The sequence below is a fragment of the Anomaloglossus baeobatrachus genome, chromosome 5 (genome assembly GCF_048569485.1).
Source record: "Anomaloglossus baeobatrachus isolate aAnoBae1 chromosome 5, aAnoBae1.hap1, whole genome shotgun sequence".
Taxonomy (NCBI): Eukaryota; Metazoa; Chordata; class Amphibia; order Anura; family Aromobatidae; genus Anomaloglossus; species Anomaloglossus baeobatrachus.
In genome coordinates, this window is record NC_134357.1 from 255,662,927 (window position 1) to 255,685,110 (window position 22,184).

At 45.3% G+C, this 22,184-nt stretch overlaps 1 protein-coding gene across 1 annotated transcript in view; it reads right to left on the reverse strand.

Annotated features, from left to right (window-relative positions):
• Positions 1-22,184, reverse strand: part of LOC142311180 (anthrax toxin receptor 1-like) — a 131,280-nt gene that overhangs the window by 23,225 nt on the left and 85,871 nt on the right. The window contains exons 10-14 of the mRNA XM_075349368.1: positions 18,454-18,552; positions 16,305-16,374; positions 15,760-15,838; positions 13,838-13,933; positions 10,837-10,875 (exon numbers count right to left, since the gene is read on the reverse strand). Of these exons, the coding sequence (XP_075205483.1) occupies positions 10,837-10,875; positions 13,838-13,933; positions 15,760-15,838; positions 16,305-16,374; positions 18,454-18,552 (383 nt within the window). The remainder of the gene's footprint in view (positions 1-10,836; positions 10,876-13,837; positions 13,934-15,759; positions 15,839-16,304; positions 16,375-18,453; positions 18,553-22,184) is intronic.

A 22,184-nucleotide genomic window follows, 5' to 3' on the forward strand; every position in this document is an offset into this window, starting at 1 on the left:
TAATGTTACGGGGGGCTGTCTGATAATAACCTAAAGGAGTATCAGACAGTCAGGGTCCACCGTGCAAAGACTCTGCTGCAGACTATGGCAGAGTGCAATACCTCTGTTAACTCACAGAAGGATATAATAAGAAAGTAAAGCAATTCCTCCCTTACTTGGAGGGTGTGTGGAATGATCTCTGTTAATAATCACAGAGACAAAGGCAATGTGTGCGAAATGGCACCTACCTAGGTCCGCTCTTCTAGTGGTGCAAAAGAGACGAACAGCAGCGTAAGCCGCACAAAGCTCCTACCTGCGTTCGCTCCACTAGTGTGCGAGGACACGAACCACTAGATATGGCACCTGCCTAGGTCCGCTCTTCTAGTGGTGCAAAAGAGACGAACAGCAGCGTAAGCCGCACAAAGCTCCTACCTCTGTTCGCTCCCCTAGTGTGCGAGGATACGAACAACTGCTAGTCGCAGTATAAGGAACGTTACCCTAGCGGCAACGTCCACCTACGAGTCGAACCACAAGGCCCAGCCAGACCATGTGCCTCAGGCACCTGCCTATGTCCGCTCCCCTAAGAGGTAAGGATACGGACAGCAGCCGCAGCTGTAAGGTATAAGAACGCTACCCTGCCGGTAGCGCTCACCTAGCATAGACAGAGGAATGCCTAGAGGAACGCGCACAGAGCGTCTACTCTTATGCATGAACCAAGAGGACTGAGCGCCATGTGGCGTGTGTCAGGGTCTTATATAGACTCTGTGCCTCATCCAAGTTGGAGGACACCAGAGCCAATCCGCTGCCAGAACGACAGGAGTGACATCATGCTGGCCTATCACCGAGCAAGGCATCACAAGCACATGACCAGCGACCAATCGGCATAGAAGGTGTAGGAGACATGTGACCTCGTGTCAGCGATGATGTCACCCGCACATGTGCAATGGCTCCAAGATAGGACTTAGTCTCCGGCGCTCGCACATGTGCAGTAGCAAGAAATCTGGACTTAGTCTCCAGCGCTCGCACATGTGCAGTAGCAAGAAATCTGGACTTAGTCTCCAGCGCTCGCACATGTGCAGTAGAAAAAAATCTGGACTTAGTCTCCAGTGCTCGCAGCAACCGTAACACTGAGAATGTTAAGTGCTATTGACAATTCAGATACTATGTAGCCACTAGACTTTAATTGAGATTTTAATATTCATACATTATTTACTTTAATAGGGTCGGGGTTCTGGTATTTTTCAAGGCAAAAATTATAATTCTGATTGCTCAATTTTTGCTGACATACCTACAATAGTAGCAGGTCATTAATTCAATTGTGATAAAGCTCAGCACTAAACTGCTTCTTATACATACTGAGAAACAAACAATGCTTCTGTAAGTCATCTTGCTGCCTACAGCTCCCATTAACTTCAATACTAGATGTAAAAATCAGTTTCAACAGAGCTCCCCTAGTAGTGGCATGCAAAATTTATTCACCACTGTGAAGTGATGCTTTCAACAAGAACAAAGCAAAATATTGTGATAAGAAGAATTATTCTAAACTTCACACTCAGTGATGGATGGGGCATATTCTGAGGTTTTATACGAGACCCTATGATATTTTTTCTATATACTTCTTCCAAGAACAACCCATTAGGAAGTTTAGATATCTCATAACGTAATCTCCTACCTCCAATATGTCATCACTATATGACCTAGCATGTTTGGCTTTTACATATGTTATTAAAGGGGTTGTCCACTTTCAATTAATGTTCAGCCCCAGATGCGATTTGCTAAAATTTAACAAAGTGCACTGTACCCCATGCTTTTCTTCTGGCCTCCCTAGCCCTCTAGTGGGGTCTACTGGAAAAATACTAGCGTTCCCAATAGACATCTATTATATACAGTGCCTACAAGTAGTATTCAACCCCCTGTAGATTTAGCAGGTTTGATAAGATGCAAATAAGTTAGAGCCTGCAAACTTCAAACAAGAGCAGGATTTATTAACAGATGCATAAATCTTACAAACCAACAAGTTATGTTGCTCAGTTAAATTTTAATAAATTTTCAACATAAAAGTGTGGGTCAATTATTATTCAACCCCTAGGTTTAATATTTTGTGGAATAACCCTTGTTTGCAATTACAGCTAATAATCGTCTTTTATAAGACCTGATCAGGCCGGCACAGGTCTCTGGAGTTATCTTGGCCCACTCCTCCATGCAGATCTTCTCCAATTTATCTAGGTTCTTTGGGTGTCTCATGTGGACTTTAATCTTGAGCTCCTTCCACAAGTTTTCAATTGGGTTAAGGTCAGGAGACTGACTAGGCCACTGCAACACCTTGATTTTTTCCCTCTTGAACCAGGCCTTGGTTTTCTTGGCTGTGTGCTTTGGGTCGTTGTCTTGTTGGAAGATGAAATGACGACCCATCTTAAGATCCTTGATGGAGGAGCGGAGGTTCTTGGCCAAAATCTCCAGGTAGGCCGTGCTATCCATCTTCCCATGGATGCGGACCAGATGGCCAGGCCCCTTGGCTGAGAAACAGCCCCACAGCATGATGCTGCCACCACCATGCTTGACTGTAGGGATGGTATTCTTGGGGTCGTATGCAGTGCCATCCAGTCTCCAAACGTCACGTGTGTGGTTGGCACCAAAGATCTCGATCTTGGTCTCATCAGACCAGAGAACCTTGAACCAGTCTGTCTCAGAGTCCTCCAAGTGATCATGAGCAAACTGTAGACGAGCCTTGACATGACGCTTTGAAATTAAAGGTACATTACGGGCTTGTCTGGAACGGAGACCATTGCGGTGGAGTACGTTACTTATGGTATTGACTGAAACCAATGTCCCCACTGCCATGAGATCTTCCCGGAGCTTCTTCCTTGTTGTCCTTGGGTTAGCCTTGACTCTTCGGACAAGCCTGGCCTCGGCACGGGTGGAAACTTTCAAAGGCTGTCCAGGCCGTGGAAGGCTAACAGTAGTTCCATAAGCCTTCCACTTCCGGATGATGCTCCCAACAGTGGAGACAGGTAGGCCCAACTCCTTGGAAAGGGTTTTGTACCCCTTGCCAGCCTTGTGACCCTCCACGATCTTGTCTCTGATGGCCTTGGAATGCTCCTTTGTCTTTCCCATGTTGACCAAGTATGAGTGCTGTTCACAAGTTTGGGGAGGGTCTTAATTAGTCAGAAAAGGCTGGAAAAAGAGATAATTAATCCAAACATGTGAAGCTCATTGTTCTTTGTGCCTGAAATACTTCTTAATACTTTAGGGGAACCAAACAGAATTCTGGTGGTTTGAGGGGTTGAATAATAAATGACCCTCTGAATAAACTTTTCACAATTTAAAAAAAAAAAAAAAAAAGAAATAACATTCTTTTTTGCTGCAGTGCATTTCACACTTCCAGGCTGATCTACAGTCCAAATGTCACAATGCCAAGTTAATTCCGAATGTGTAAACCTGCTAAATCTGCAGGGGGTTGAATACTACTTGTAGGCACTGTATGTTAATCAAATCGATCGTTGGATTCGCTCGATTCGAGTAACAAGCACTCAAGCACTTTAGTGCTCACTCATCACTAGTGATAACAGATTCCCTTTAATTAGACTTACTTCTACAAAACTGGGAGACCTGAGACGGGGACATTGTCTCAGTGTGATTGGTTAATAAGGAGAAGCCTTACATGTAAAAAGATATTTGACTGCCAAACTGCTATGTTAGCTGCATGAGGACTAATATTACTGACTCTTGGTTGATTTCTTATATCTCACCAAAAAGTGTAAGTAGTATAAACCACAAGCAAGACCAAGCCAGATGCTTGCTACTTTGACAGATTCTGATTTATGTCAACGACAAGGCCTCTTTTTACATAAGATTCCCCGATGTCTATCCTTTACCATCACGATACAACAGTTCTTCAGAACATTAAGCGCATGATACACAGCTCCAGTGACCATCCCTGTTCTTTCATTCTGATGGCGCCCTTATTATTTTGGCAGTCTACAGCTGGGAGCTTCTGATAAATACCCCCTGTGTTCACTACGGAGCAGTGAGGTCTCGGGTGACATTGATTCCGAGTGAATACAGAAACGTTCCACAGATCACGTGACATGTATGCAGACTAAACTGCAGAATTAATGAAGACTTTCCAGACAAAACATAAAATGCCAAGAGAAGACAGCAGATAATCAAACTACAGGCCAATCATAATCATAGTTAGATCCCATCAGAGTTTCACCCAACTATTGATTTCAGTAAGTGTCATACTTTGTTTCCCCTGCAGGGGCAGTGTAGGAAAAGATAGCAGTTACTAAGGATGATCAGATTGATTCTTTAAGACTCATAACTAGAAAACTCGTAAACCTCGTGGTGTGCCTATATCATTAGTAATGGTGTACAGTTACCTAGTGAATTGGGAGGAGTGTGCACAAAGAATATAAAGAATAATACTATTTGTCAAGTGTTTTTGAAGTTCTGATTTTCTGAAGTTAAATATGACTACATTTCTGCTCATACATTAGGACAAAGGGGACGTTGTTCAGAGGTTGTGACGTTAAAGACATATATAGGAGTGAATGAAAGGAAGCCTGTGTATATATAGCTGCAGAATCCAGCTGTATCCTGACAGAAGGGAAGGGGGAAGGTCCAGATAACGTATAGCGCTGTGAATGAGGTTTTGTTGGATGTTACATGGCTAACATGGCAGGTTGAATAATGATTAACCTCTTACATTCCAGCAGAGGCATTTTAGTGTTTCATGGGTTTCTACAGATTTTGTTAGAATACTCATGGATGATATTTTCTTCCAATATTGATTTATTGTTGTACTGAAAGCTATCACTGGAGAAATTATAAATCATGGTACTTCCAGATAATACATTTGTTATATATTGTAAGATAAGGAATTTAGTAGCTAACGAACATACTTGGAGATTCTATGGAATATGTGATCCCTTGTTATTCAGTAGAGGTCCCAACTGCTCAGATCGCCACCAACTGACAGAATGGCGTACTGTTATCCCCTTTAGAATGAAGCGGCTGTGCGCATGCTCGACCACCACAACAACCAATCCCTAAGGGTTATAAAGCACTCTTCATGGCTTTTACTGTCAGACCTGTATAGACTGAATGGGGTGGTAGTCGGCTTTCTGACCTGCCACTCCATGTTGTAACAAGTATAAAAATGTCTTGGGGATGCAAATTTCCCATTCTACCAATCAGTGTGGGTCCCAACTGTTGGATAACCTACCATTCAGTAAGTTACCACCGATTCTATGTATATATGATAACTTGTTTTAACCGGAGAACCCGTTTAAAGGGGCTGTCCTAACATAGACACTGGTTGATATGCTACAAATGCTCGGTTTGCAATTTTTAGAACTGTCATAGAACTGAACAGAGAGATCTCTTCATTTTTAATGTGTGACATGGGGGACATAATCTCAAGACAGTAGTGGGTCCCAGAGGTGGGAGATATGAATATATCATACAGTGCCTGACATAATAACATTTTAAAGGCTGGATGATTAACCAATTATAGACAGTGACCTACAATATGGCCTCCTAGAAAATGCCAAAGAGAACAGGATAGGACATACACAGCAGGGGCAAACACCCAATTTTATAAATTTTTAAAAGGGGATGGCGTGGTTAAAAATCAGTAGTGCACACAATGGAGATAGCAACATTTCCTGTATTAAAGAGGTTGTCCACTACTAGGACAATCCCTTCTCATTCCACATACTTTCCTCAATTAAAATGCTTTATACTCACCTCCGGTGCTGGTACTGTTCCAGCAGTATTGGCAATCAAGTTCCCAGGGCTCACATGAGGTTGTGACATCCACTAGCCTTGAACCCAATCTCTACCGTCTTCTCTCTCCCCACCAACTCACAAATGATTAAGAAACAGTAAGTGAGAGCTGCGGCCCTCTGCTCACTTACTGTTGATTAATCATATGTCCGAATGTGGGGAGAGAGAGAAGCCGGGCGCAAGGCTAGCGGATGTCACAACCTCACATGAGCCCTGGGAACGCAAGTGCCAATACTGCTGGAAAAGTACCAGCACCGGAGGTAAGTATAGGCTTTTTTATTTTACCTGAAGGAAACATGTGGCATGAGGAGGGGTTATCCTAGTGGTGGACACCCCTTTTAAATAAGGATTTTGTTGATTACATCAGACATTTCAATACAGCCTGCTTTAAGAGTTAAGGCCGCTTTACACGCTACTATTTCGTTACAGCGATCTCGTTGGGGTCACGGATTTTGTGATGCATATCCGGCCGCTGTAGCAATCTCGTTGTGTGTGACTCCTATGAGCGATTTTGAATCGTCGCAAAAATGTTCAAAATCGCACATCGGTGACATGCCCCCCTCTTCCCAAATATTGATGCTGATACTTGGGCGATGTAGTTCGTCGTTCCTGCGGCAGCACACATCGCTACGTGTGACACCGCAGGAACGAGGAACCTCACCTTACCTGAGGCCTCCGGCAATGAGGAAGGAAGAAGGTGGGCGGGATGTTTGTCCCGCTCATCTCCGCCCCTTCGCTTTGATTGGGCGGCCGCTTAGTGACGTTGCGGTGCTGCCGAACGACCCGCCCCCTTAGAAAGGAGGTGGTTCGCCGGTCACAGCGACGTCACTAGGCAGGTAAGTCCGTGTGACGGGTCAGTGCAATTTTGTGCGCGATGGGCAGCGATATGCTCGTGTCGCACAAACGATGGGGGCGGGTCGCACGCTAGCGATATTGGTACCAATATCGCAGCGTGTAAAGCCCACTTTAGTGATAGAGAGCAAATTGATATGATGCAAATCAAATTTGTGTAAAATTTTTAGGAATTCTCTGAGACTGGCAAATGCAAACAATTTGCAATTTTCTTTACACATGGCAGAAAATGGCATCAGCCTGAGAGGGATCATTTGATCTCGGGCATGAGCAGGCGAGTTTCCCCATGATGCCCTGCAGCTAACACATTGTATAGCGCAGGTAGTGAGAAGGAACTATTAAAGTCTCTATAAAAGCAAAAGCAGGGAATGCAGCAGCCATTTTGTGGACAATCTGGATAGTGAAAAGAGGTCACAGTACACAATATAGCCATAGAGATAGAAAAAGTCCTAAAACACTGAACAAACTGTACAGATAGTGTGTGATAACACAGAAGTGAAGGGAAACTTAGAATACTACATATTTAATTGCTATGGAGAGAGATAGGAGAGTCACTCTTTTACCAGTTACCATCCATTTACCCATAGCCATATATGTGAATATTGTTAATACTCTTTTTGCACTAAAGAGCTTAAATAGGTTGGATACAGCCGTAGGAGGCCTCACAGTTTCATACGCTTTTTTAGGGCTAATGGAAGTGTGGCGCCGTGGCCTAGCCAGGTCGTCACAGATAACATACAAACACCCCACCCCCATCAGACAGGGACATCAGCCAAACAAAAACCCTTGTTGCCTCCCTCCAGTGTCTGATGTCCACACCAGGTGGGGCGGAGCTAAGCGGTTGGCTCCACCCACCGAGGAGTTCACAGGCCTGGAGGCGGGAAAAGTGACAGTTCAGTTTAGTGTTGTAGTTTGAGGAGTGAGGAGTAAGCACTTGGGTGTCTGGGTTTGTGGCCCAGGCACTAACAGCAAGGTTGGCAGACGGTAGTGGCCATCTGCAGGAGTGGTGGAGCAACGCGGAACCGTAGGACTGGGGACGGGCGACGGCCCGCCGTTACCGACCGGGGAGCGAAGTGAAGCCAGCACACACAGGCAGGGCCATCGGACCCCGACCAGGCTTGGAGCCGCCGACAATAGTCAGATCCGAATGTGACTGGAACCCCAGGGGTTTCACAGCAGCAACAGTCCCGATTGAAGACAACAGCCCACACCGTGAGGGTATACAGCTACCGCCTAAGGCTAGAGACCCAAGGGCCAGCGTCTGCGGGCAAACGGGCTCCTCCGGTACCCATACACCGGGGAGCGGACTACCGTTGGGAATCCATAGTAGTCAGAAAGAGAACATCAAGGTGCAGGGAAAGACAGCCGCCATCACCTGTCCGGGGAGAAGCACTGCAGCCGGCTGCGGGACCCGTCCATCCAGCCGTTTGGTTTACCGAGGACTTTGTACCTTTCTTGCTGAGTGAGTACACCCGTGCGATCCGGCACCGCGCCGCGCTGTCCCTGCAACCCTGCACGTCACCGACCCTGCCTCCCTGTCACAACATCACCGTACCCCGGGACCACCGACCACTACCCACGGAGGGGGAAAACAACATCCCAGATGCTCCTTACCATCGCTCCCGGGATCCCCGTCATCAGCAGCGGTGGTGCCTATCTTCACCACGACCCGTGGGTGGCGTCACGGACTAAATCCCCCAAACCAACCACCCCTTTCACTCATGGGCGAGGAGCGCCGCTCGAGTCCCCGGATCCGTCCCACCGCTCGAGCCACCGAGCAGCAGCAGCAGCTGCAGTACCGCCGGACCCAAGTGTTAGCGAGAGCGCAGCAGCGACGGCGTCCTCCCCGCCTGCGACAGAAGCTTTACAGTCTTTTTGATTTCCAGATCATCAATTCACTACAAATTGAATTTCCAGGGGATTTACTCCTGTCTAGCTGCTGATAATCTTCCTGTCATAGCTCCATTTTTTAGAGTGGTGTAGATGTTTATACCCAATATCTTTGTGTTTCTAATACACATCAAATAAAAGTCAACAGGACCCGGATCGGCCTACCATCTAATGTGTATAAGGGGCCTGACTATCCGCCTCCAGATTATGTCAGGGGAGTTAAAGATGAAGCTATTTTCCTTTTTTGACCTATTCTTTTGCTAAGAAGACAAATAAACCATTGCCAAATCAGTCTAGCAGTGCCTTAAGGTACCATCACACATGAGATCACTAGCGAGATCGCAGCTAAGTCACGGTTTCTGTGACGCAGTAGCGATCCCGTTAGCGATCTCGTTATGTGTGACACCTACCAGCGATCAGGCCCCTGCTGTGAGATCTCTAGTCGTTGCAGAATGGTCCAGGCCATTTTCTTCAAAGGCGATGTCCTGCTGGGCAGGACACATCGCTGTGTTAGACACTGTGTGACAGGGTCACAGTGACTGCTGAGATCGTTATACAGGTCCCTACTGTGACCTGTATTGTTCCTGCATCGCTGGTAAGATCTGACTGTGTGACATCTCACCTGCGACCTCCCAGCGACTTACCTGCGATCCCTATCAGGTCGCATCGTTTTCGGGATCGCTGGTAAGTCATTGTGTGTGACTGGGCCTTAACTCTGCTCTCCCCATAGAGAACAAATGAAAGCTTGGCTATTCATGATTATGGTGAAGTCATCAGATACCATCAAGGAGTTATCTAAAGTGTGAGGGCTTTTAGATAAATAATCCCTATCTTAGACATGTTGTAATATTGACAAGATTGTACACCTAAAAAGTAAGGAGTTAGGGTACCTTCACACTTAGCGATGCAGCAGCGATCCGACCAGCGATCTGACCTGGTCAGGATCGCTGCTGCATCGCTACATGGTCGCTGGTGAGCTGTCAAACAGGCAGATCTCACCAGCGACCAGTGAACAGCCCCCAGCCAGCAGCGACGTGCAAGCGACGCTGCGCTTGCACGGAGCCGCCGTCTGGAAGCTGCGGAGACTGGTAACTAAGGTAAACATCGGGTATGGTTACCCAATGTTTACATTAGTTACCAGTGTGAGCAGGGAGCAGGGAGCCGCGCACACTGAGCGCTGGCTCCTTGCTCTCCTAGCTACAGTACACATCGGGTTAATTAACCCGATGTGTAATGCAGCTACATGTGCAGAGAGCAGGGAGCCGCGCACACTGCTTAGCGCTGGCTCCTTGCTCTCCTAGCTGCTGTACACATCAGGTTAATTAACCCGATGTGTACAGCAGCTACATGTGCAGAGAGCCGGAGCCGGCACTGGCAGCGTGAGAGCTGCAGAGGCTGGTAACTAAGGTAAATATCGGGTAACCACCTTGGTTACCCGATGTTTATCTTGGATACAGCTTACCTCAGCTGTCAGACGCCGGCTCCTGCTCCCTGCTCGCTTCATTTGTCGCTCTCTTGCTGTCACACACAGCGATCTGTGTGTCACAGCAGGAGAGCGGCTTTGAAGAAAACGAACCAGGGCTGTGTGTAACGAGCAGCGATCTCGCAGCAGGGGCCAGATCGCTGCTCAGTGTCACACACAGCGAGATCGCTAATGAGGTCACTGCTGCGTCACAAAAAGCGTGACTCAGCAGCGATCTCGGCAGCGAGCTCGCTGTGTGTGAAGCACCCCTTAATACTGGTATATATTATGCATGGTGATCAAGGATGATTTAGCAGTCAAAGCTAATTTACCTGTAAGTATACAGTAATTTTATGATTAAAATAATTGTGGCCATTGCTATTTTGTTTAATGTAGGATAACGGGGGGGAAGGGGGGGGATAATGAAGGAGTTAATAGTGGTGGTCTAAAGCATGAATAATACAAACAGTGTTTTAATTGTAACTAATCTAAGCAGGTTCAAATTTTTTTTAGGATTTGGGGCTTTGGATTTCCCACTGCAAGTACCAAAGCCATTACAGATCCTTAGGGAGACATGATGAAAATACGAATGCTGCCGACACCACTAGAGGGAGCTCACTGCATAGGAATTTCAATGAGCTGTAACTGAATGTTGTACCCTAAGCTGCTCAGGGGAGGGTCTAGTGACCGCTATGATCAGACATCCAACACAGAATTTATTTTTTAATTTTAGAATATGGAGGAAATGTTCTTTAATAAACAGCCCCATCACACTAATATAATAGACAAATAACCATGTTCAAGAATGAAGGTTCCTATAAGGTAATGGCATGAAATGCAGGACTATAGGGCGCAATACTCACTGGTTCAGGAGGAGGAGGTGGTGGTGGCTCTTTAATCACCTGTCAAGAAAAGCACATACATATTTCAGAAAAATGCCAGTGCAGGGGGGATATATGTTATAGATTATATGTAGATTACAGATTATCAATTGAACCCCATATTGCAGAATTTTAGTTCACCTGGGTCATAACAGCATTTAATATTATCTATAGCAACAAAGCTGTGAGAGAGAAAAAGTAATGTAGTAATGTTAAACTATGATGGATTAAGTACTCCTAAAAGACTTTAAAGGGTAATTCTTGTCTCCAAGATCGTGTCCCAATATGTAGTAGGTGTAATAATAAGAATAATATTAGTAAATACCCCAATTGGAACTGTAGTATAGTTCTCCTGATTAACTGTCACTTACCTCATGTGCAGGACATTGCAGTAGCTTAGATATCCATGGTTATGACCACTAACAGCTAACTGTCACCATATGCATGATCGTAACTGTGGATATCTAATCCACTGCAATGTCCTACATGGGTTTTTTTTAACATAGCTAATCAGGAGAACTATACTACATTTCTAATTGGAGGTATTTGCTAATATTATTATTACACCTACTACATATTGGGATAGGATCTTGGAGATAAGAATACCCCTTTAAGGTGACTTAAAGGGGATCTCTGGTTAAAAAATGTTAGCACCTAAGCATTGGCGGACACAGACAGCAAAGGGTACCTGTGTAAGAACAATATATGGGACCATTGCAGTCCAAGGACTCATCATGATGCACCATTGCACCTGCTTTGGAGGAAGAAATAGGCCTCCTACGCTCTTGGACCCCTGTGTGGCTGTACAGGATGCATCAATGATATGTCCGCTCCTGAACCTAACTATTTGGTAAGTGATAATGTATTGATTGATGGGGGTGAGACCTGACCAGCAGAACAGGGGACAGGTATCGCAGACAGGATACTCTTTTCCTGTTACAACGGAGTGGTAGTGCGCGTGCTCTACAGCTGCTCCATCAATTCTCTATGGGGCTGCTAGATAACGTCAAGTGCCAAGCTACGCAGCTCCATAGAGAATGAATGAAGCAGCAGTTGAGCATGTGTGGCGCCCTGGACAAGCCAGGTCGTCACAGGTACTGCAGCAACACACCCCACACCCCGAGATAGGCACACCAGTCACACACAAATCCTTGTTGCCTCCCTCCAGGGGCTGATGTCCACACCAGGTGGGGTGGAGCCAGGCGGTTGGCCCCACCCACTGAGGAGTTCACAGTCCTGGAGGCGGGAAAGGAAGTCAGAACAGTTAGGGAGAGTGAAGGAGAAGGAGGGAAGTAGCAGTTGAGGAGCAATCTGACCGTGTCCGGGTACGTGGCCAGGGCACCAAGAACAAGGTTGGCAGACGGTGGTGGCCGTCTGCAGGAGAGGCCGATTGACGCGGAACCGTAGGACCGGGGACGGGCGGTGGCCCGCCGGTACCGAACCGGGGAGCGAAGAGAAGCCAGCACAAACCGGCAGGGCCTGCGGACCCCGACCAGGCTTGGAGTCGCCGTTAAACAGGTCAAATCCGTTAGTGACTGGAACCTCCGGGGTTTCCTAGCAGCAAAGACCCAATTGAAGGCAACCGTCCAAACTGAGAAAGGGAAATACAGCTACCGCCACAGCTAGAATTCCCAGGGCCAGAGCCTGCGGTCAAAATGGGCTCCTCCAGCACATATCCAAGCTGGGGAGCGGGTTACCGGTGGGAAGCCATCGGGACCGAAGATACACAACAGGTGCAGGGAAAGGCAGCCACCACCAACCGTCCGGGAGTAACCACAGCAGCCGGCTGTGGGACCCGTCCATCCAGCCGTTTGTTTTACCGGAGACTCTGTATCCATTCTTGGCTGAGTGAGTACCACCGTGCCATCTGGCACCGCGCTGCCCCCGCGACCCTGCACCTCGCCAACCCTGCCGCCCCCGTCACCTCATCGGGCCCCGGGACCACCAACCCCCCTACCCACGGAAAGGGGAGAAACATCTCGGCTGCTCCCTGTCATCGCTCCCGGGATCCTCGTCCAGAGCAGAGGTGGTGTCCCAACCTCACCACAAACCGTGGGTGGCGTCACGGACCAACTCCCCAAACACAAAACCACCCCTTTCACTCACGGGCGACGAGCGCCGCTCGAGTCCCCGGATCCGGCCCACCGCTCAAGCCACCGAGCAGCCAGCAGCAAGCAGCAGCGCCGGATCCGAGAGTGGTGAGCGCTGCTCCCCCTCCCCGCCCGCGACACATGCACACTGCGGCTCCATTGTAACGGGAATAAAAGTGCCTTGTTTTGCCTATCCATTGCAGGTCCCAGCAGTTGGACCCCTGCCAATCCATAAGTTATCACCTCGTCCATGGATAGGCAATAACGTCCTTTCATCTGACAACCCCTTTAAGGCTGGGGCCAGACTAGCACTACTGTGTGCATCACATGACACTCGGCTTCTGCTCTGCTGGAGTGTAAGAAGAGTGTCATACCACTGTGATGCGATCCTGCGATCACAGCACAGCCGCGGAGGAGAGGGCGGGCGCTGAGGAGGAGAGGGAGTAATCTCCCTATCTCCTCCATTATCAGTCTGTGTGTATATCGCACTGCACTCTCGTGTAATGCGAGTACAGTGCGATGTTTCTCTTGCACCCATAGACTTGTATGGGTGCGAGAGAAAACAAATCAGATACCACTCGCAGCATGCTGCGATTGTTTTCTCGATTTGATTAGGGCTGAGAAAAAAAATCGCTCATGGGAGCTGCCCCATAGAGTAATATGGGTCCAGGTGGAATGCAATTTTTTTATTGCATTCCACTCGCTCTGTTTTACTCGCCGTGTGTCCTTAGCCTTAATGTTCTAATTCAGTGATCACAAGCAGAGATCTTGAGCACTGAAAGGAATATTGTAAACCTGCACACATTTCATTGTACAATAAATAAGCTTTATGTGCTAAAAACAGAATATAATTTGCTTCCCTGTAAATAGCTGACCTCATTACCAATACTTACCACAGTGCAGCAAAGTGGCCAGAACCACCAAAGCAGAGCCAGGAAAAGTAGAAGGAAGAGTATCAGGAGGGCAATGAACAGAATGATTCCAGTGCGCTGCAGAAGACATTGGAGAATGTTATCACAGACGTAACATGATGACGGGAGGATTCTGGTCCATTTTTTAATGAAATTTAATAGGGCAAATTTCTAAAAGGCTAGAAAAATATCCAGATACATAACAATAATGCTCTTATATAATGTCCAGATATATAGATTGAACATAATAAAACCATATACTGGGCAACTAATATGCAGGATCCACAATATACAACTCAAAGAGCCCATATATTACCGCCATATAGCACCCACAATGTAATACTCAGCTCCAACATTATACCACCATATATTGCTAAATATTACTCAGAGATCTGAGGGTTAATCTGTAGCAAGGTTTAAGGCCCCCGTCACATGCAGCGACGTATCTAACGATATATCGCCGGGGTTACGGATTCTGTGACGCACATCCGGCATTGTTAGCGACGTCGCTGCGAGTAACAGCAAGGAACGACCGTTAACGATGGAAAATAATCCCCTTATCGGCCATCGTTGACACGTAATTCCTTTTTAAAAAATCGTTGATTGTTGAGGACGCAGGTTGTTTGTCGCTCCCGAGGCAGCACACATCGCTACGTGTGACACCTCGGGAACGACGAACTGGAGCTTACCTGCGGCTGCCGGCAATGCGGAAGTAAGGAGGTGGGCGGGATGTCACAGCCGCTCATCTCCGCCCCTCCGCTGCTATTGGGCGGCCGCTTAGTAACGCCGCACGAACCACCCCCTTAGAAAGGAGGCGAATCGCCGGCAACAGCGACGCTGCTAGGCAGGTAAGTTCGTGTGACGGCTCCTAACGATATTGTGCGCCACGGGCAGCGATTTGCCCGTGATGCACAAATGACGGGGGCGGGTACGCTCGCTAGCGATATCGCAAACGATATCGCTGCGTGTAACACCCCCTTTAGAGGGGCCAGTGCTTGGTGGTCTGGAGTGGAGGGGTTTCAAATGGTCACAACTTTTGCTGCCTAGGTTAAAGAAGAATTTAATGGAAGCAAGGGGTTTATTGATGGTCCACAGTAGTGGAGGGTTTAATGATGTTGGCATCAGATAGTTTTAGGTAGTTTAGGGTAGTCAGTGAATTACTCCTAAGGTCCCTCGTGGTCTAGGATTAATTACCGTATTTTGCGGATAACAAGATTCACTTTTCCTTCCGAAAGTTTGGGAGGAAAATGAGGGGTGCATCTTAAAAACTGAATGTAGCTTATTGGGGGTGGTGGAGAGGGGTCACAGGAGGCAGGGCACTGCTGAGCGCTGCTGTGCAGTGGACAGCAAGGCTCTGTGTGGTGGGCAGTGAGGCATGGGCTATCCTGAAAATGTCGGTGGTGCAGGCTTCAGATAATGGTGTCCAGAGTCGGCGTGTGCGCAGATAGAGCTCTTGGCTCAAGCTCCCATCTGCATATGCACTGACTCCAGCCGCCATTTTTTGAAGACCGCACCGCCGACATCTTCAGAATGGCCAGCGCCTCACCGCCTGCAGTGAGCACAAGTACAGAGCAGCGCAGACCAGCGCCCACTGCCCAAGCACAGCATCACAGTGAGCATATGGGTTCCCCTCTGTACTGCCTGCAGCATTGCCGTACTTCAGCACTGCCCCTGCCTCCTGTGACCCCGCTCCACCACCGCTGTCGCCCCACTCCGGTAAGACACTACCAGACTATAAAACTGACCCCATATTTTTCCGTTACATTTTTTTATCTCTAAATTTGGGGTATGTCTTATAATCCAGTGCGTCTTATAAAACGAAAAATAGGGTATAATTTTCCAGTTGGTCAAGATCGGCCTAGAAAATAAAGGTCGTTAGTGTATGTAATAAAGGTGATACTTACACAATGTGTACTAGTGATGCTCACAGAGCTGGAGATAAAGTTGAGACCCATGTTCATACTGACTTGCAGATACATCACCCTTAAAAAAATAAACAAAATGAAAAAAAACCCTGTATTTTTCATGTATATAGAGTATAAAGTGCCATTGTGACTAAATCATTCATAGTTCTTGCCCACCCTTTATACCTAGAACCTGATGTATATACCCCAACTGTTCCAGTCACCTATTGCCGCTTACAAAGTCTAATTATATTCTTTAGCCCTAGAGTAGGGACCATTCATGGTAGGGATCATGAGCATTCTTTTGCTCCTCTTGTGAATTTCAACCATCTTGTTTTTGCCATTCCCATTTGGTTTTGATCCACTGCAATCTTGGATTAGTTATCAGACAAGCACATTTCAAGGTTGCATCTTTCAATATATGATATTTAAATATTTGATGCTGTATTAGCTCAGACCATAGAAGAGTAGGGGCAATTCCAGTAGCATAAAAAATGTCTACATATCTGGATATTCCAACGGGAGCATAAATTTCTCATACGTACTGTCCAACTTCTTGAATAACCGGAGCAGGACATAGCAGGTAGGTATCTTGTATGACAGTCGGCTTCTCATCTAGAAGACACAAGAAAGTGACATTTTGACAGGTAAATGTACAGTACTGTGCAAAAGTTTTAGGCAAGTGTGGAAAAAATGCTGCAAAGTAAGAAAACTTTCCAAAATAGAAGTGTTATTAGTTTATTTTTATCAGTTGACAAAATACAAAGTGATTAAGCAGAAGAGAAATCTAAATCAAATCAATGTTCCAAACATCATGAAGAACTAACCACAGATCTTCTGTAGATGAAAATGTGTACAAATCCTTCTCTCTCTACATGTGATCCCAGAGCGACTCAATGATGTTGAGATCAGGGCTCTGTGGAGGCCAAATCATCACTTCCAGGACTCCTTGTTCTTCCTTAGAAGATCATTCTTAATGACATGGTCTATATGTTTGGGATCAATGTCCTGCTACAAGAATGAATTTTCAGCCAATCACACACCTCCCTGATGGAATTACAAGATGGGTAAGTATCTGCTAGTATTTATCATTGAGGACACCATTAATCCTGAAATACAGCCCCAAAATTGCAAGGTACCTCCGCCATGCTGCCCTGTTCAATGCAGACATAATTATTTTACCCCTCTAGAGCCCATGGACAAACAAAGTGCCTATGTTACTGCCGAATGTACACTTTGCCTCTTTAGTCCAGAGCTCCTGCGGCCATTTTTTATGCACAACAGTTCCTATGTTTTCATGCATAGTTGAGTCTCGTGGCCTTGTTTCTATGTCTAGTATATTGTTTTTGACCCAATTGTTCCAGAAAAAAACACTTCTAGCCTGACTTCTCCTAACAATAGATGGTTGTAGCTGTGTCCCACCGTGTGTTGTTAGTTCTGAGCTGATGGCACTGCTGGACATCTTCTGTTTCGAAGGGAATTAAGCATCATGTGTCTTTTATCTACTGCAGTAAGTTTCCTTCTCCTATCATTGAGCCTAAGATTCTCAATGTTGCCCATTTCGTGGTGTGTTCAATGCTGAGAAATATAAGCAGACACAAATCCATCATTTTCCATCATGCAATACCATCAGGGAGCTTGTGGTTGGCTTCAAATTTATTCTTCAGCAAAACAGCAACCCCAAACATATAGACCATGTCATTAAGAACGATCTTCAGCATAAAGATTTGCACAAATATTCATCCACAGAAGATCTGTGGTTAGTTTTCCAAGATGCTTGGAGTAACCTACCAGTTGAGTTCCTTCAAAATCTGTAAGTACCTAGAAGAATTAATGCTGTTCTGAAGGCAAAGTGTGGTCACCCCAAATACTGCTGTGATTTACATATCTCTTTTGTTCATTAATTTTGTAGTTTATTTCATAAATATAAATCACTAACACTTCTATTTTGGAAACCATTCTTACTGTGCAGCATTTTGTTACAGTATGTACATGTCCATGACCAGGAATTGTACAGTGAATTCCCATATTCCTATGATATAATGTATTAGGATGGTGGGTCTGTACCAGGAGGCCCAACCTTCTCTTCTGTCTGGTGTTGGAGCTGGTGGTAATGCTGCTGAAGCCTACTGAGCAGGCCAGGTAGGGAGAAGGCAATCTCGCTAGATAAATTTTGCCATATATCAGCTGCCGTCCAGATACCTAGTATTATACAGTGTCCAGATAAAGGCAGTATCCATTAAGTATATCATACAGCATTCAGACATATCCCTGGTGTTCTATGAGGGATAAGGTAAAATCCTGGTGGGCTAGGGTGATGAAGTCTGAAGCTCGTTGGCCTCCACTATCAACATATGAAGTGTTGGGGTGATCGTAATAGCTATAATAACGGACAGATACAGTGGGCTGTGATTGACCTGATGACTGACCTGAAGACTGACACATCACTATACCGGTGGTCAAACAGAAAGATGGAAAGGGACCCGGGGTACACCAGTAATGAAAAGGAGAGTACCAGTACCAAATCTACATGATATACTACAAATTAAGGCCAATCTTCTGACACTGGTCAACAGTGATCAAAATCAGTGCAGTGACAGAGTGACTGGCCCCACAGTAACCAAACCATTGGTTACTATGGAAACTGTTCCTTGTTCTCCCCGTCATTTTTAGGTTTTGCTGAAGAGTTCTCACTTATAGTTAAGCTGTCATTGAGCCTGAAGCTACACAGGACTTGGCTGATATCACGGGCACTATGGAAGCCATTCCCTCGGACCACCACCTGGAAGGACTCTGCAATGAGAAGACACAAAGACACACATTCATTAGCTGGTCGTAGAGAAAAAGGGGCCTTTCATGGGGCAGCTAGCCGCCTTCAATAATATCAAAAATGCCAACATCCTATGACCTACAGCTGAATCATACCACACTCAATCTCTCAGCTGCGGAAATCAACGTGTAGGAAATGCCAGCAACCTGAGCTGTAAATGTGGGGTTTACTGCGGAGCTGTCACCAAATGTCACAATATAACATATATTATTACATAGATCTCCTGGTTCCCATGAGGCTAGTGTATTTACTTTGAAATTCACTTTCAGAATGGCTTTATCAGCTTCAGTCTCCACACATCTAATCTGATTGATGGCTCGTCAGTATCTCCTGCTGCTGAGATCTCACACTGCTCAGTATAAGCTGCTATCAGTCATGCTGACTAGATACACTTGAACTCCAAGAGCTATATCTTTCCATATCTAAATACTTATCTTAATATCAAGGTTACACAGACATCATGACATTGATTTGCAATGTCAAAACACTAGTATCATCAGGTCTAAAAAAAAATCTATTTCATAATGTATGCAGTTTGTATTGTAAAATCTGATGACAGATACTTCCAGCAGCCAAATATAGGACCAAGAGATAGGACCTAGATCAAGAGAGGTAATTATTCCCCTATACTCTGCCCTGGTGAGACTCCACCTACAATACTGTGTACAGTTCTGGGCACCCCAAGTCAAGAAAGACATCAATATATTGGAGTAAGTCCAGAGAAGAGCAACCAAGATGGTAGAAGGTCTGCAAACCATGTCCTATGAAGACTGGCTAAAAGAACTAGGAATGTTTAGTTTGCAAAACAGAAGGCCGAGAGGAATGTTTAGTTTACAAAAGAGAAGGCTGAGAGGAGACTTAATAGCGGTCTACAAATATCTGAAAGGCAGTCACAGTGCAGAGGGAACTACCCTATTCTCATGAGTACAAGGAAGTATAAGAAGCAATGGGATGAAACTTAAAGGAAGGAGATTCAGATTAGACATTAGGAAAAACTTTCTGACAGTGAAGACAGTCAGAAAGTGGAACAGGCTACCACGGGAGGTAGTGAGCTCTCCATCAATGGACATCTTCAAGCAGAAACTGGATAAACATATAGCTGGGATGCTTAGGAAAGCCTGCACTCGCTGGTAGTTGGACCCGATGGCCCTTGAGGTCCCTTCCAACTCTTCAATTCTATTATTCTATGATTAGCAGGGATTATACATCATGCAGCCTTGCTCATATTTATCAAAGAAACCTAAGAAGGCAGAAGCTCCTTCTCTGTAAAGACAAAAGGGAATGCGTGCACCCAGAGGGGATCCACAAATATATTTGCCCATGCTTGAACTAGCCCTGTTTAAAGGGTCAGAAGAAAGGGGTAAGGGCCCTTTCTGCATTTAGCTTGTAAACAGATCTCTTAGACTTAATGATGCTGGTTCATTTACTTTGAAAATCCATGCTAGAATGACCGTATGATCCTTAATAGAGGTGTGACTCAATATTTGCCCACAGCCTGATTGACAGCTCCTCAGTCCTGGAAAAGGTTATAATAAAGAGTAGGACCGACCCAACTGGAATGGCTTTTACGCTTTTTGGTCAGACATATCCTATGTTATTTACATGTACTACTGCTATTTACTTACTATAGGATATATGCACAATTGTGTTTCTAGTCTTTTGACAAATCTAATTTGGGGGATTGAAGCTTTCTTTGTCTGTACTGGGAGCGGCAGCAGATGATGTACGTGCTATTTACTAACACCACATACTCACTGGAGGAATGTATCCCTCACCACAACTTCCTTCATATAATACAAAGATGCAGATCTGGCATAACAGTAAAATAGTGCAGTCAGCACCAAGAAAAGCAGCCGCTTCTACAAGGGGATGCTGACCATACCTTTCTTCTGATGGTCTGACCACAGGGTATCCAGAACTTGCCTGGATTAGGAAAACATGCTTCCCTGGCCCCTGTCCTTGCACAAAGCACTAGATTCAGTATGTCTGTAGCAGAGCAGGTCATCATAGATCTATGAATGTTCCAAAATTCAGAATGAGTGTCTCACTGGACAGAACAGGCAGCAAATCTGTCACCATCACTCCGGATTGCTGCTCTAGTTTATAACGTCAGCTTCATATTTTCCACATGACAGATCTAAGAATTTCATAGCAGCTTAGATGATAGTTACATGTAGACAAAATAGCAATAACCGACTATATGTTCAGTCACATGGAATTTTTTGCAAATACTTTTTTGTCCGATAGAAAAACAGATTATTAGTGCATGCAAGTATAAAAAACTTTGTAGTATATTTTATCAGGGAAATAGTTTTTTTTTCATCACTTATGAGCCACTTCTTCATCTGTAAAATCCTCCTATCTTGCTTAAAACAATAGTGAAGTGTCAGGTCACAGCTGTCTACTATGTCTATGAAGAGGGAAATGGGAGCCCAGTGAGATAACAGCAAATCAAAAAGGTGTGTGGAGCCTCAGTTAGGGGTCTCGACACGGAAAATAGCAAGATATTCCTCCGGGAAGGACCCAGCCAAGGAGTGGCTCTTTTTAGGAGACCACCATAACCACCATATTAAGTGGCCCTTTTAGTCAATATTCAGCTCTTGACGAGTTTAAAGATATGACAAGGGAAATACCAAGGCCAGGTATCCATCCACAGACAGCTGTTTCAGGGTATTGCCCCTCATCAGTGTGGAGTAGGATTCTAGCTAGGTGGGAACAACGTGTAGTAGACCAACAAGACAAAACAATCACTGATCTCGGGGAGACCAGCCAGAGAAAACACTGCCGGCAGCCAGCGAGGGCACTCGACACAGTGAAATCCTAGGTGCATTGCCCCCTGGGAAGTATGCAAATCAAAAAGGTCCGTGGAGCCTCTGTTAGGAGTCTCAATATATAGAAGAAAATGGCACTTCCTTCATGTGGATTGAGAGGATATTGGGGTGCACTTCAGGTTTCAAGGCCACGTAAACAAGAAGTAACAAGACACTCCCAGGGTACGATGAAAAGTATATTTATTTATTCATGTGCGTGACAAAACGTTTTCGGCCCAAATTGGACCTTCCTCAGTAGCACTATACATAAAAATAAGATATATACAAGTAAGTAAAAATAAAAATAAGAAAGGTCTATATAACACAGAGGACAGGCAAAATTCATGAAGAGTACATATATGTAATGATTGTACACTGTTTACAATATTCAATTCATATTGTTAGAGAATGATAAGGATAAAGTTCCCTGGAAAGAAGGGGATTTCATATATATAATGATTTCATACATGTAACAATTGTACAATGTTCAAAATATTTAAATTCATATTAGGTCAAGAAAAATTAGGAATATGTGGAATAAACGGAAAAAAGGGGCCAAGAAAAAGAAGAGGAAGAAGGGTTATATAGAAAAAGCATGAAGAGAGGGAGAAGATGATTAGTATAAGATTAATTGTGTAAAAGGGAAAGAGGAAAAGATGTAAGGTATGTGATTTATCATGTTGAAAATTGGCAATAAAGGATTGGAAATTGTCATATGTATATAGACATCCAGGGTGTAGGATGTGACAATGTGGGTAGATGAAGTATTGCAAAGTGAGGTAAGA